This window comes from Manacus vitellinus, unplaced genomic scaffold (genome assembly GCF_001715985.3).
Source record: "Manacus vitellinus isolate BGI_N305 unplaced genomic scaffold, ASM171598v3 scaffold_0_pilon, whole genome shotgun sequence".
Lineage (NCBI taxonomy): Eukaryota > Metazoa > Chordata > Aves > Passeriformes > Pipridae > Manacus > Manacus vitellinus.
The window spans coordinates 27,923,564-27,940,576 of NW_021938789.1; the positions used below are offsets into that span (position 1 = coordinate 27,923,564).

A 17,013-nucleotide genomic window follows, 5' to 3' on the forward strand; every position below is an offset into this window, starting at 1 on the left:
ACAATTATTATTGAAATAAAAACACTACTGTTCCTGTACCATAGTAAGGGTAACTTAAAAGCATTATTAAATTAAAAAAAACAGAGGAAACATACCTATTTCTATACTTAAAGGTTTCTATAGCTAGCTAATTTTTGAAGTGGCTGATATTCATTTATAACACCTAACCCCCTCCTATATTACTGCTTCTATAGAGTTAGTAAAAGACATGCATTTGTGTGACCCTATTTCATCAAATACTGTCAAAACCATTCTGGTTTTGTTTGACTGGTTTTATTATTGAGGAAAATTAAGCATTTCAAATGCAAATATCCACACCATCCAAAGAGCTGCAGCCCACTTCTTCCTGGATTGGGGAACTACCAATGCTGTCATAGGTGACAATTCCTAAGAGACAGTGGGTTTGGGTTTTTTTTTGTGAATGAAGTTATTTGAAATGGCATCAATTTGAAAATGAAGTATCTCATATTTAAAGATTCTTGTCTACTTCAGAGGACATCTAACTTTCATCCATAATTAATTTCTGCAGTGGGGTAAATACACCCATATAAAACCCATGCGTTCTTCTGATCTCAGTCATAAGTGTAATGCTGTTGCTTAAAGCAAGGTTGGACACATGTACTAGACCTTTTCATTCTAGAGTCCTTGTGTATGGAGAGGTTTACCAAAATCTCACCTAAATTAGAAATTTTTAACAGCATGAATTTTTTTAAGCATTCAAAAAGAGACCAAGCAGTTTTCTTCACAAAAAAAGATCCAAGAAAAGATTTCAATTTACAGAAAAGATGCAATTTATAAAAGATGTAATTGATACACAAAGATACCAGCTTTAATACATGTATTATAATTCAAATATCACAGCAGACAGCACATCTCTAAGAGCTGGCTTCTTTCTTCACACGCATGCGTTAGAAATGAATTGAAACTACCAGCAAAGAAGAGAAGACTAATCCTATGTCCACAAAGACTTGAGTAATCACCCAAGTAATTTAATATCTGCTTTGCAAAACCTCTTAAACATAAGCATACACTTAAAGTATTACATATGTTTACATACTACTAAAATATAGTACATGTTTACCTGGACAGATAAAATAGAAACAACATCTCTAAACTACTCTAAGCTTGCTATTTATCAAAAAATGGTGCTTTTTACCTGAATTTCTCATTAGACTGAAAAATTGCTACTATTTGGGAGTCTGTGAGAAGACTATAGGATGAATGCAGAAGGACACACATCTGTACATAACCTGTTTGCAAGAGATTTCAGTATTCCTGAAAACAGCATCCAGATTTTGAAAAAAACACATCATACTGCATCACAATATGATGGTAGAATTGAAATGTGGGACCTATGGACAATGACATCATGTCATCTTGCAGTTTATTACTACACCTATTATATTGACAGAATTAATGAGTTTCAATTTGCTCCAGCAGACAAAAGTGGAAGGGTGACAGGACTATTGCCAAAAACCTTCTGATAATACTTACTAAGAATATGAGTCTTCTTTGGAGCAGAGGTGGGTATGCTCCTTGACAGATTAACTTTCTAAATCCCTTGAAATCTTGTCAAGTCTTTTCTAACCTCCTGACTGTCAATTACATGTTCCTACATTCTTCTGTGTGAAGATTATCTTTCTCAATGAACGCTTTATTCTCAGTGCCAGCAACAATAATAGCAAGTGACTTCCACAACACCAATCAAAAATTAATATTGTGAACTCCTGAAACAGTAATATTACGCTTTGCACTTAATCTGAAGCACAGTTACAAGATTTTTGCTTTAAAAACATCAACCAAAGGCATTATCCACAATGGTATTCTTGCAAGTATATTTAATGTTTATGCTTCAAGACATAGATGTTCAATATGTTTAGATTTTGTACTATTTCAATAGTACAAAAAACCACTTTCAGTCCAATAAGGTGGTCAACATAAGAAATTATGTTACTGTTTATAATATAATACATTTCCCCACCAAGGAGGCCCAATGAGCTAATCATCAATGCTGTAAACGTTATGCTATCTAAAAGTCATAGCTATGAGATACCAAGAAAAATAATGTGATCTCATGTTAGACAGAGCTGAAAATCTCTGTAATGCAGAAAGTCATGGAAGTTCTAGCTGTAATATTAATTCTCATGTTGAAGCATAAAAACAGTGAACAGTGATGTGTATCTGAATACTGCCATTTTCCAAGCACATGTCAGAAATGACTGAGAGGAACTGATATTAGTAAGGCAATGGCTACCATATATCAATTATCCAGCTTTTATAGTTCTGTATTTTAAGATTATGAAGTATTGAAATAGAAGTAAGAAATGGGTACTTCAGATCTCAAGGACTATTCTAAGGTCCATTTGTTGTTTTACATTCACCATGTATCTGACCATACACTGAAGGCCCAACTAAAGGGACTACACACCCTTTGGTCCTGACTTGTTGTTAGACCACACATCTGCTCTTCTGTCAGGAAAGAGCAACATGTGGCACTGATGTCTAAAACAACAAGCAACCAGATTTTGACAGGTGCAGAGCAGAGCCACACATGCTGGGGAAGCAGAGCCCTACACATGGCATTGCCATCAGAAGCAGCCAGCTTCTGGCTGCCCATGACACTTAGAGCTATGTGAGACCTGGAAATGTCCATTCTGGACAGAAGCACGACACCACTTTGTACCTAATCCACAGCTTCTTACTTTGACAATCGGTCACTTCCAACTCCTACCAAGCTTTAACTCGGAAAAAAAAAAGGATGACAAGGAACACTGCTGCAGCCTCCAAATGCACTAGAGACACGTGGAGCCTTCCCTGAAAGCCCCATGGATTGGTAAAATGAGAAGTAGTCTACATTCTGCAAGGAGTCATGTACTTTCTACAGTGCTGGAGACACTGGCTGCCTTCACAACTTCAGATACAGGCACACAGTGAGCAAGAACGTGAGACATCAATGTGGTTCTGCAAAGTGCTTGGTGCAATCAGACAAGGCTAAGTAGCCCTGCTTAGATAACTGGCATGCTTTCTCAAAAAGGTTTACATAAGAGAAGTCTCCTTGTTGTAGTTTTCCCTTGCATGGTATAGTTCGAATATATTATGATATGTAGATTTTGTAAACTGTAAAATCTCAGAGGACTTTCTTCAAATGATGGCAACAGGCAAAAAGGAATGACAAAATATTTCTGTTTTGTTTTTTCTTTTTTTTAAGAGTCATATATATAAATGTATTAGTTTACCTCACGTCTCTAATGTGTTGGAAAAAGACATTGGATGAGAACATAAACCTGGCTAGCTGTAAAAATCTGCCACACATCTGCAGATGGGGAACATATTTTCAACCCACACACCTCAGTTGAGCTCTAGGCACAGTTAACATCCCAGCACAACCAAGCACCATAGACAGAAATGGGAAGAGAATGCGGAAAACCAAAAGTTTTTGATGAAACTCTCAGTGACAATAACATTACAATACTCAAAATTAAATGCATGTCAAAGAGAAAAACAGTTTCTATAAACACATAATGAAAGTAAAAGTGATTAATGGCAACTAAACCATACTCTCCCTCATGCCTGTTAATTACAATACCTATGCTGAGTATTGTAATAAAAATTCCATTTAAATGGCATTATTAATTAAGTTGTTTTCCTTATTCCTGTCAGTACCTGAGCTTTAAAAATAGCAGAATAACGTTAACTTGGCATTGTAATCAAAAAGAAATATTATATTGGTCTTTATTGATAAAATAAAATAGATTCCTTTTGATTACAGTTATATTTACTCATTGCTTTAGACACAAAATTCAGTTCTATAATTGCCATGGTTGCAAAATCCATTAGTTTTGGGGAGGGTGGTTTTGCTCTACTATGACTTCTGCCACTGAACCACTGAACAGGGAAGGCATCTGGTCCTCCACAATATGGAAGAGATGTGAATGCCAGCAAGCTGTCATATTAAATCCTGAGTAATATGGGAGAACCACAGACAACAAACTTGGAAAGTGCACTGAAGACATGGAAAGTTAACCTCAGTCTACACTTTAATAATTTTTAATGATTACTTAAAACTCGCCTGAGGGATAGTTAATTGACTCTCAGCTGTAATTTTCACACTTTTCATCCTTCTGTGTCAATCTCCTCAAATGATGAAACTTCTTTGGTGCTTTTCCTGGCCACCTCCTTCTCTTCTTTCTACCTTAAAACCTCTTAAGTTACTCTGTTGTTACTCTCAGGAAGTTTTTGAGATAACTCTGAAGACAGTTGTCCATTATTAGAAATATATTAGCATATAAATTTTCAGCTTACTTTTAATATCTTGAGATGATGATAAAACAGCAACATTTTTAGATGGACAAAAAGTATGAGTGCACAATACAATAACTACAGAATAAGCACAGTATAGCTATTTTATACAGTCCGGAAAATACAAATTATCTGTAATTACCAAACATGGCTTTCTAGTCTGGTATCTCTTTTCCATTCAAATTTCATTTGCAATTTGCATTATGATTGTATGTTCATCTCTATGTCATAGCAGAACATAAGTTTTTCTACTGCTTCTCATAGACTGAAATATAAACTAAAATACGTGTTTTCCCAGAAGATATTTCACCGGTTAAGTCTAAACATTAGCTTTCTTTTCTGTCCAAAATCGATTTGAGTAAATAGTAAAAAAATAGTGATAAAAAATGATAAAGAAAGAAGCAGTGATAAAAGTAGTTCTGCAGCCTTTTTAATTAAATAAATTCCTTTTTTTTTTTTAACCTACAGAAGAGATGTCCTCCTGTTATCACTGATGTAAATATTTGCTTTATCACAAAGGATAGCTGACTGCACAGCTAAGGCTAACAAAATTATTAGTCCCAATCATCAATTGTTACACAACGAGTAAAACGCTCAACAGATCTGGAAGTATGACAGATTGTTGTGAAGAAGTCAGGACAGCAGAGGCCTGACTAAGTAGCTCAGGTCTTACTGTGTATACAAAGAATGTTTTATGTTCATACAAATCTATTTAGTAGACGTAAGACAAAATTCATGACAGATGAACACAACCTTTCAGTGTACAACTCTTCCAGCTTAGTTGAGTGAATCTGGTATTGTGCAATGCCAGCACTAACTGAGGAAAACTGTTAGCCTCTTCGGCTCCCTGTACAGCGACAATGGCAGTAATTTCTTGCATTGATTTAGACAATGTCAAGACAGTGCCATTGGCACTGGAGAATCAATTGCCAGAGCAATTCCTGGGAAAGAAAGAGGGGTCCTGATGTCTCCAAATTCTGATTAATTTTATCCTGTTGTTGAATCCATACTACAGAAGAAATAATTAGTACAGTACAAATCAGTTTGTTAATACAGCTGGTCAGAGTCTATGCTATGCAACAACACATTGGAAAAAATTCCTTCTGACTGCTTAGTTCCCCATAATTACACAGTGGATTTTCTGTTAGGAAAAAACCCACAAGAACAACAAGCTCCTCCCTTTAGTAAAACCAAAAGTCGACAGAGAAGATCCCAGAAAGTAGAACTGAAGGATGGAGGTTACTTACGTATGAAATTTTCACTTAGGAGGTGCTCTACAAAACTTTCCCTTCATTCATTCACTGCAAAAGATGGATGCTGAAGGAGGCAGTAAGCCATAGGGAGACAAAAGACAAAGTTCTGTTTTGTCTCACACTATGTACAGCTGGACTCTATTTCTGTCTCTCACAGGGACTTCCTGTACCAAGTTGGGTGAAACTATTAATGTCAAACTAAAGGCAACTTCATACTTCTTACTCTTTCATGGCTTAAATTTAATATGCTCTTCCTAGTCTTTCAAAGAAGAAAAAAGATCTTAAAATTTTCATGTTGGAAAAAAAATGGTTTTCTTCTTCCTTGGTTGTAAATCCCATTACAGACAGGACTTGAGCAAATCAGAAGCTTGAAGAAATTCCAGTGTAAACTTGATCCCAAAACAAGGCAGTTTATGTTCTTTACTCCCCATTTTTAAACCTCATTATTTCAGGGAGCTTTTCCTTGAATCCTTTGCTTTATACTAGAGCTATTTTTTAATTCTACTCTTCTATATGTTGCTGCACTATATTTTGGTTCAACACTTGCATGTTTCTGTTGCTTAACTTCTTTCCCAACCATTTAACAGTACATGAAGCCTCTAAACAAAGGACCAATATTTTCCACAACTCACTTCTATTTCCCTAAAAATTAGTACAGCTAATTGACAGGAATACTAAAATATTTTGTGGATCACAGAATGGTTGAGAGAGACCATGAGGGCTAGAAAAGCAAGAATATAAGGAAGGGTTAGAAAAGAGACTCTCCTTTACACTGAAATAACATTTTCAATTCCTTGTGATCTCCAAGACTGCATTAAGTGGCTTTACAGTGTAGTGTTTGCTCTGGTCCCTACCCATGCTGACACCCCCTGCTCTCACCTCATCTTTGCAGACTTTGTAAACGTAGGAGTCTTTCCTGTCAGAATGATGGAAGAAGTGCAAGACACACCAGACTCCCAGTGCAGCTCCTTCCTCTGGCTGGGCTAATTGGCGGAGCAGTAATTGACTGAGCAGTTCTGCAAAGGCAGACATGAAGTCTAGCAAACTGTCTCTTCTGCCTTATGTTGCCTGAGCAGAGGCAGTGGGATCTCAAGTTACTTTCTTTACCCCATACTCACCGCAATTAAAATAAGCCTGGGCATGACACACTCATGTCTCTGCATTTCTGAGAAGGGCCTGGTTACACCACCATTCACTGGATGAGTGGTCCTATTAGTTCTTCAGTCTGCAGCTGCCACAGTCACACAATGGACATCAGCCACACTATGTTCCTTATCAATGTGTACTGGCATATTTTGCAGCAATCATGCTGCAAAATGGCTGTTTTCCCCAGCACTTGACAATGACACTTCATACTGAATTCCTTCTTTCATACTAATGCTATAAGGATGTAACATTTTCATGCTTCTGGCAATGTGTCTTTATGAAGTTCAAAACATGTCTCAAACTGGCTTTACAAATGTGACATGCCATCTCAGCTGCTGTAAACCTCAGCAGATGTGCCAGACCACTGTGTTGGAGACATGTCATGGGATGCTAGAGGTCACACAATACTGCAGTCCTTCCCTTTTTTTTATGTTATGACCAATTTCCTACTCAGACATTTCCCTTTCACACCTACATTATAAAACATGTCTCCTATGAGGACAGGCTGGATGAGCTGGGGTTGTTCAGCCCCGACAAGAGAAGGATCTAGGGAGACCTTACAGCAGCCTTCAGTACCTAAAGGTGGCCTGAAAGAGACCTGGAGAGGGATTTTTCACAAAAGTGGGTAGCGATGGGACAAAGAGGAATTGCTTTAAACTGAAAGAGGGTAAGGACAGTTTAGATATTAGGAAGAAATTTTTTACTATGAGGGTGGTCAGACAATGCAACAGGTTGCCCAGGGCAGTTGTGGAAGCCTCATCTCTGGAAGTGTTCAAGGTCGGGTTGGATGGCGCTTTGAGCAGTGGAAGGTGTCCCTGTCCATGGCAGGGGATTTGGAACTAGATGATCTTTAGGTCTGTTTCAAACCAAACCATTCTACGATCCTATGAAATAGTTAATCAAGACAAAGGGCTGCTTCTATCTTACATTAATGATTTCTACTGATTTACACTTGGATGGCCTATTAAATGGAGAATATTTCTGATATTACATCTGCAGAGATGCGAAAACCACATATATGAATGAGTGCAATCCATTTGTGATTTTATGGACCCAAAGTTCTCTAGAGAGCATTCCTGAGTGCCGAATTTTATATTTAGACTGCTGAGTTAGCTGAAATATGTGTAATATCACCAGTAGGCAGAGAGCTCCCTATTGACTATGGGCAGAGGAAGGCCCTTGTGCATTGTTTATTTCAGCAAGGATATGAGCTGGCATGGGCCCATGAAGTGAAATGTTGTACAGCTATATTTGGGTTTTGGGTTTTTTTACAGGGTATGTGAATAAATGATGTGTGGAGCTGAAAGCTCTCACTCACTGGGAAAGCTTGGCTCTTTTTTCTGAATACATGAACAGAGGTGCATTAGACATGCTTATATTTCTTAATGTGCCTCTGGGAGAAATAAGCTGGTACAGCTATCTTCCTGTGCCCCTCAGAGTCATAAGTAATCTGGCTCTTTCAGGCTAGCAAAGTGTAGAGCTCAGCTCAGAATCAGGTCTCCAGTATTTTACTATATGTATGGCTGTTTTTCCTGGCTCTTGACAGTGATACTTCATGCTGAATTCCTTCTTTTGTATTTATGTATTTATTTAGTAGCAGATGTTACTTCTGATGACTTATGAGGCAGTATTACAGAGACTGAGCACAATTACTGTGTTTTATAAGTGGGATTATGTCAATCTCACTTCAAAAAAGATCCAGTGTCAAAGCTTAACTCTAAACTACACCTTTAAACTCCTGTGCACATTCACACAAAATAACCACAAATCCAGTGATTGAAGGGGGCTCAACAGCAGTGGCAAGCCCTACATTTGCACACATGCCTTTTGCTCTTTGGGGCTGGCAGCTGAGGTGGAAAAGGTGCTCAGGGGGCTCTGCTCTGCTGGGGCAGAGAGCAATTTCTCCAGCTACTCAGCAACCCAGTTTCTTGCATTGTTCACAAGAGTTCCAACCCAGTAAGAACTACTTCAAAGGCTTTATACAGCTTAAGCTGTGTCTTGCATTGAAAAGCTTATTTCAACAAAGGCAATGAAGATTAAAGATCTTAAGGCCTTCTAGGCTTTATTATTAATTTACACTGATTTTAAGAAGAGGGAGGGAAAGAGAGATTGACTCTTCTCTTTCTATTTTCTTTCCTTGACTCCTTTAGACTCTGAACTTGTGTGCAACCAATAACAAAACCCAGACCCTTGCACTTACATTTTGTAACTGTGGTGACTTAAAATTAATAAATCTAATTAATCTAATTAATAAATCATTAAAGTCTTTGAAGACCATTTACAGACTCAGAGATTAAAAAATCTGTAATCTGGACAAAGCCACAGAGGAAGCTATGAGTGCAAAATGATCCTGTTCTGTTCCCTTATTAAAGTCAATGACATCTTTTCATTGAAAACACTGACCCCATTAACTGCCTAGAACTCAAATTATATAGTATTTGTAGTGAACATTTATGAAAATAATTAAAGAGATGAAGAAATAAAGGAAACCTAAAATAAAAACTGGGAAATGGAATTTAACAAACAAATAGAGAAAAGTGACAATAATTAAAAATAAACAACCCATAGGAGAGGAAGAAGTCTACATCTTCACTGCACGTTATCCTTTTGGACTATTATTTTTTCTATCTTGCAATCAAATGTCTGTATTAGACTTTTGCTCTAGCTCTATACACAAATGTATGTAATGCTGAAATAAGTGATTGTTAGCATTCTTAAACATTTTGATATGTCAAGCAAAATGAAAGGAGAAGAGTTCTATAGATATGTTGCAAGTTATATTCACATAATGGAATTTTTACAGCCTATATTTTACACATACTTTTATAAGAACTTAACACCACATAGTTTAATGGGAGTTCAAATACTTAATTCACTGACCATCAAGCTACAGAATGTATTAAAATTTTCTAATTCCTCTAAACAATTGGTACTTTTCATTAAACCCTTGTGGCTTTTAGTGTTACCAAAGACTTTGCTAGTTAAAGGTTAGTATGTCACAGTGCATACACAGTACATCAGACACCACTGTTCATACTGATAATTATAAAAAATGGGACTCACCTATAAAGTAGGACAGCAGTATTGCCAGCAGCACTGAGACCCCTACAGCACACAGTGCAGTACATTTCCAGCTACAGTACTTCGAAGACTTCTTGAATTTAAAAGCACTTCTGGATAGAGTGTTCCTAGGTAGTGGCCGAGTAGGAGGGGAATAAACAGAGCCGGATGCCATTGTGTACCCTGGTGTTGCAGTACTGAACAGCGGTGTGGTCCCTGTTCCTGTTTTGAATAGGAAATGCCTGTGAAAGAAAGAGTATATTGTAAAGTATAAAAGTAAATAAAGCTGGGGCACAGGCAATCACATATCTTTTGTTTAATGTTGCCGATTTTTCACAACATCCGATCTACAAAGGGTCGTAGAAGCAATAACTTGTCACGACACTCACACATAAAGAGACACTTTTCTTTAAAGTAAAGACCAAAGCCCCCCAAACATTAGTAATACACTGGTATCCAGACAGGAAACAGAACTACCCAAAATACAGTGTAGTAGGGAGGAAGTCTCTCATAGTTTATCTAACAAGTAGGGACAGGCTTTCTGCTGCTGTTTATTTGTGTTGGCTTCTGCTACAAACTACAGGGAACTCCATTAAAATGTCAATAATGAGCAATGTGACTACAGTCCACACTACTTATCACAGCTTTCCTGAGTTAAGTACAAGGAAAACAGCAATCTTTCAGTTACAAACTTTTGGCAACTTTGTCAAAAATAGTCAGTTAAAAGATTTTTTTTGGTATGTGTCCTAAATAATCAGTTCAGTAATTCACATCTACTCACACATAATCTTACCATAAAAAGATCTGATTATGGATACAGCAGCTAGTTACAGCCTAGGAGAAGTACTCTAAAGAAATATACTTGGTAAGTGCTCAAGAGGAACCACAGCCAGCAACAGACACAAAAAGCAAAAGCTAAAGTTAAGACACACTGTGAGTTAGCAGTAAACTTTTTTTTTCAATTAAAATTTCCAAAGGAAATACTACTCCCTGAGCCTCTCTATGGTAGAATCCTTTAATTTTAGTTCATGCAAGCATAATTATTTTGAAAGAGCCTCTAAGCATGGCATATACTAACTGGAGTTTTTCTCCTCATGCACGTACACAACTCTACAAACAACAAAAACTCAAAGAAAGATCTTTGCACCAGGGGTTTTTCCACCAATTTGTTATGCTGGCAACTCTGTAGCATATGGTTTGGCCTTACCTAATTACAAATGGCAAAATGAATACATTATAGCTAAAAATGGTAAGAAAGCACACTGCGGAGACTTTTGAACTTACCAACCCCCCCAGGTGAACAAACTAGAGTGGTTTGCATTTTTCAATAGGTAAGAGATGCTCATGAATTGCTGATACCCAGGTCCTCCCAAAGCTAAGTGCATGCCTACACTGTGTTTGCCTATTGCATGTCACCTATACAACTGTGGGTCAGAGGATCTAGCACCAAATGAGCCAGCTGTGGAGGGGAAAAACCTTAGTATGTACACTATGTGGCACTGTGGACTGCTTCTTAGCTGATGGGACTTTCATTCTCTGGGACCCATCCTTGGATCTTTGCATAATAATAGACCAATTTACACAGATGTAGCAGATTTTTCAGAAATACATTGTAAAGACATGAAAAATTAATTTGCTCCACTGCAGCATGTGAAAAATACCAGCAGTTGATAAGATTGTTGTTTGCAGATGACTTTTCTATGGAAGGTTAACAGGTGAACTAGAACATCATGGCATAGGCCCTCTCCTTGAAAATATTTGCATTACAAACATGATTCCACAAAACACGTTACACAGGTTACTTCATTCTGAACAATATTAAACCTGTTGGCAGTAACAACAAAAGGATATGCACTAGATCTACTGATGCACAAGAGCACATCCCAGATTTTTTTGGCTTCTGAATTCTGAGGATTACCACCAAATTCAAAAGACAAAGACCTGGTGGTTTAAATTCTTCCTAAGAAGGTATTTCATTAAAAGTTGTGACATTTGCTATGTACCAAACACCAAAATAATAATATGAGTCCTACGTTAAAAATGTTTTACGCCTTACAAAAGCATTGCTTTGGTTTTGCAAATTCATAGAATCATGTAAATTCATTAAGTCCTGATAAAGTGTTTTATCCACTTGATCTTTATTGTTCTTTCATTTCTGGCTACATATGGTAAATGCTATTTTCAGGTATATTTCACAAAATATGTCTATACAGATCTCAAGAAAATGCCAAACACAAAGGTAGCTGTTTCCCTTTCCATGTGCAATGTGTACTATTTTGGGGACAGAAGGAAAGCCATAGAGTAGGTGTAATAATACTCCTCCTAAACATCCACTTCCATGTTAAAAATAAGAAGCTGCCTGACCAACCTGCAATTTTCACATCCTTCTGTTGCACTGGTAGACTCAACAGACTAAAAATGGGAACTGGCATAATAAGAGCACTAGAATGGAACTCCATATGCTTTAACCTTTAACAAAATAATGCAACAAACAGTCTGCCACTGATATTTTCCTTTTGTTTTTTTTTTTTTTTTCTCTGAGAAAGTGAGAGCTGAGACATTTGCTTTGGTGGAGCACAACATACTGTAATCCATATTCTCAAAGCCTTTGAGGAGTTAGTTCCATAGATAAACACGGGAGAGGAGAGTGGTGGTGTGAACCATCATAGCTCTGACAGTTCATCTCTGGCATCGAAAGAGAATTGTAACTTTTACATGTGAATCACAGAATTGCTTAGGTCAGAAATGACCCTCAAGATCAACGAGTCCAACCATTAACTCTGCACTGCCAAGCCCACCACTAAACCATGCTCTTAAGTGCCACATGTAGATGTCTTCTAAATACCTTCAGGGATGATAGATGACTGAATCACTTCCCTGGGCAGACTGTTCTGCTGCTTTACAACCCTTTCAGGGGAGAAATTTTTCCTAATATCTCATCTAAAGCTCCCCTGGTGCCACTTGAAGCCACTTCTTCTTGTCCTGTGGCTTGTTACTCTTGAGAACGACTGACACTCACCTTGCTACAGCCTCCTTTCAGGTAGTTGTAGAGAGCGATAAGATCCCTCAAAGACTAGTCCAGCCTAAACAACCCCAGCTACCTCAGCTGCTCCTTGCAAGACTTTTGCTGCAGACGCTTCACCAGCTTCGTTACCTTTCTCTGGACTTGCTCCAGTACCTCCATGTCTTTCTTTTAGTGAGGGGCCCAGAACTGAACACAGGATCCGAGGTGCGGCCTCACCAGTGCTGAGTACACGGGGGCAATCAGTGCCCCAGTCCTGCCGACCACACTATTTCTGATGCAAGCCAGGATGCCATTGGCCTTCTTGGGCCCCTGGGCACACTGGTGGCTCACGTTCAGCTGCTGTCGACCAGCACCCCCAGGTCCCTTTCTGCCAGGCAGCTTTCCAGGCACTGTTCTCCCAGTCTGTAGTGCTGCATGGCATTGTTGTGACCCGAGTGCAGAACCCAGCACTTGGCCTTGTTGAACCTCATACCATTGGCCTCGGCCCATCAATCCAGCCTGTCCAGATTCCCCTGTGGAACTTTCCTACCCTCCAGCAGATAAACTCTACCACCCCAACTGGTGTTTCTGCAAACTTGTTGAGAGTGCACTTGATCTCATCAATAAACCACTGATAAAGATGGTTGAGAAAGAAATTAAACAGGACTGGTCCCAATACTGAGACACGGGGAACACCACTTGTGACTGGTCACTAGCTGGATATAACTCCATTCACCACTCTCTCGGCCTGGCCATTCAGCCAGTTTTCTACCCAGTGCACCTGTCCATGCTGTGATGGACAGTTTCTCCAGGAGAATGCTGTGGGAATTCAGCAGTAGGAATTCAGCAGTGTGTAGTCTTAGGCAGCACACAGCACAGCTCCTCACTTTAAGCTATTCTCTTTTGATTTGATTCCCATGAATACAATGCCAGAGTGGTTGCACTGTCCAGCTTAACGTTGAGGGAAAAATAATGACAGAAAAGCCAGTCTGGCATCTTCTACTGGGTCAAGAAAATTTGTTTGGCTCTCTCTATTTCTAATGTGTGCAGTTACTAACAAAGTTGTCAGAGACTCTCCTGCTACATTAACTCTGAGTGATAAGTATTTAAAGTGCAACGCTATCAGACTTGCACATCTTGTCTGCCTCACTGAGCCATGCCAAACTGTTCCTATGAGACGTTTAGAAGGATATGGTATCTGACAACAAATCCAGGCTGCTTCCAGATAGTGCTGAAATTCTTATGCTCTTGAATTATAATCCATCCACAAATGATTTTAATTATCTAAATATCCATATATCTTGTCATTTCAAACCATGGAACTCAAATAGCTAATTTCTAAAGCCTAAACTCTTTGCACTACTTGACCAGGTACTGACTTACAATTACACTATATTTCATCTTACAGGGAGCTTATAGCATCTGGAATAGTGTATCTTCCATTCAAAATTGATCACATAACATGAACTTGCTAGATCTTCATGTAAGCAGCACTTTAAATATTTTATTAAGCTATGGAGTACAAAAATGCAGTGAATCATGCTAGTATTTTACAAGACAAGACAGTTCTGTTTTTATTAAATAATTCAACTTTTAAAGCAAATAATATTCTACTTTTATATTTATTCAATATATATTTCTGTCTGCTTATTCAATAGATGTTGCTAATAAAAGGTGCAGTTAATCTTAACATTTTAGTGGGGGGAGTATTTAGTACCTAACAAATCTGAACTACAGAGTGAGAGCAAAATACAAAGTTATGTTATTAAACAGTCCTTGGATGCAAAGAGAGTTTGGAAGTCCCCTTATTTCACAAATGGAAGGCATTTTATTTAAGTTCCTGTCCTTACAAGAAAGGACAGAAATACGGCATCAAAAACCTCAAAGGTGTCAGCTCAGAAAACAAGCACATGAATAAGAGTAAAATAATCATGCTTTTAATTTAACTCAGTGTTGGTGTTTAACCAACTGCTGGTGTGCACTGGCTGACATGCAGATGGCTTCTTCCTTCTCAAGTTTGCGTGGGGTGGGGTTCACATCAAATCAGATTTTCTTTATGCTGCCACATCCTCTGTGGAAAATAAAACTGAAGCACTCTCTAGTAAATTCAGTAAATGGGAAAACAGAAGGGATAAAAAAAGTGATAAAAACCATCCATGAGTCTGGCAGAAAGACTAAGTTAACTGAAAACTCTATCTTTAGAGAAATAGAGATAGATTATCAAAATATTTAAGGACAGTAAGACTCAGCCCAGAAGCCCAAACACTTTTGATATAAGATAGCCGTGTGTCCAGCAACAGAAATGTGATTTAAAATAACTTTCCTTACTAAAGGATCTATGACAAGAACTTTTGACCGCAGTTTAGAAGAAAATGGATACTATGCATCAATGAATGCAATATTACATAAACACATCTGGAAGGCCCTAAACTCCAGACTGCCAGAAGCTGAGATATATAAATAAACTATGACCAAGCATAAAGGAATATTATGCATTATTTTATAAATAGACTGGTCTCAATTTGTATAGAGTTACTGCATAATTTTAATATTCCTAATATAATTTTTACATTAGATACATGACTTCTTTTTTTTTAGCTTATGCTGAAATTGCTTCACTTTGCAAAAGACTAATTTCTCCAGTTTTGGGCATCATATATATAGAATGCTTTGCATATACTTGAAAGACATGTGAAAGAGCCTACCTTACCATTTCAAGCAACTTTCTTGGCAGTGTATTAGTTCTGTTTTAAATTATTTCTTACAGCACCATCCTGCCAATAGAGTGCTGAAGTCCACAGTAAGTATGCCACCACGTATTAAGTCACACAGGACTTCTACAAAATTTGTACTAAATATGGATTTAGTGAATAAGGTCCAGCAAAATTCTATTGAACTTCTCAAAGTATGTCAAAATATAGTTTATCACCCTGTAAGTGAGATTTAAAGGTAGCAATTGTTATTTTGTGCAGTATTATTATTTAGTTGACAACTGCTGTCATACAATAAAGGTCAATATTGCTAGGCCTTATTACAATAACAAAACACTCCTCATCTTAAGAGCTATAATACCACTGATCCAGAATAAAATTATATTTAGAATATATGCTTTTAAAAACCTAAATCTCTCCGTCCTAAATCTTTGAACCTTGTGTATTTTTGTATACTAACAGCACCTGAAAAATCTGAAGGAGGATAAATCTATCAGTTTGCTCATGTTTCTGAATAGAGAGCTTCCACCAAGACCCACTATGACAAATGTCATAGTGCCACAGCAGTACAGGTTTGCTTGCAGAACTGTCTCCTGTACTGTCCTAAATGCAATCTGTTTGGTCAGTTCCATGATGGTGTTAAAGATATGTGGCTCATCAGATCTTTACAGCCCACTACTAGAAGACAACTGAGGGAGAACAGCTGTAACACTCAGAAGACAGCACTACAAAAGGTACACATTAGAAATTATCTATGGCCTAGACTTCGGACTATCTATGGCCTAGACTTACGCTGTCTGAAAAACAGTGTAAGGGGTAGGATTCCCCCAAGCATAACGCAGTACAATGAACAAGTTACTCCATTCCAAAAATTGTGGAGAAAGAGAACATCTTATTTGATAGAGAGCAGTTACAGGTACAAAATCTGTGTAGAGATACAGATAACTGTAACCAAAAAATCACAAACAGGAATTACTGCAGTAATTCCAGGAACAACACCCTATCTGAAAGTGGCCAGTTCAAAGGTGGGGGTGAATGCCTTCCAGTCTACTTATTCACTAACAGCTCACTCTTTTTCTAAACAGTCCAAAACTCATGCTCTCACTAATGTTCTGTGGCATTTTGTTCTGTAGGCTAAACACGCACTGTATCAAAATATATCTCCCTCTATCAATTTCAATTTAAATTCAACTGATCACTCCCTTGTTCTTGTATAATGAATATGTACTGTTTGCACTGCAATACACAAAAACAATTTTTTATAATACTACTGTTTGATTCACTTTATTTTTAGGGTAAAACATACAAAAGCATTAAGAAGTAATTGCCTAAAGCAAAAAAGCAAAACTTAGGCTTTTTATGGGTCAGCAAAGGCAACTGTGGAGTTGAGGAAAGCTATTTTCAGATACCTGTTGTTTCAGTGCAGAATAAAACAGAAGTGACATTTGGAAGCTGACGGAATAGAAAGTGACTTGAGGAGAGGTGAAAAAGGAAAGAAAAACTACCCCTAATATTTTTTGCATTTGTTTCTTTTACCCTT

General features: G+C 37.7%; 1 protein-coding gene across 8 annotated transcripts in view; it reads right to left on the reverse strand.

Moving 5' to 3' along the window:
* TENM3 (teneurin transmembrane protein 3) overlaps positions 1 to 17,013 on the reverse strand; it is a 381,689-nt gene that overhangs the window by 107,393 nt on the left and 257,283 nt on the right. For all 8 annotated transcript variants that reach the window (XM_018070569.2, XM_018070609.2, XM_018070616.2 and 5 more), the window contains one exon: positions 9,762 to 10,000. In XM_018070569.2, the coding sequence (XP_017926058.1) occupies positions 9,762 to 10,000 (239 nt within the window). The remainder of the gene's footprint in view (positions 1 to 9,761; positions 10,001 to 17,013) is intronic.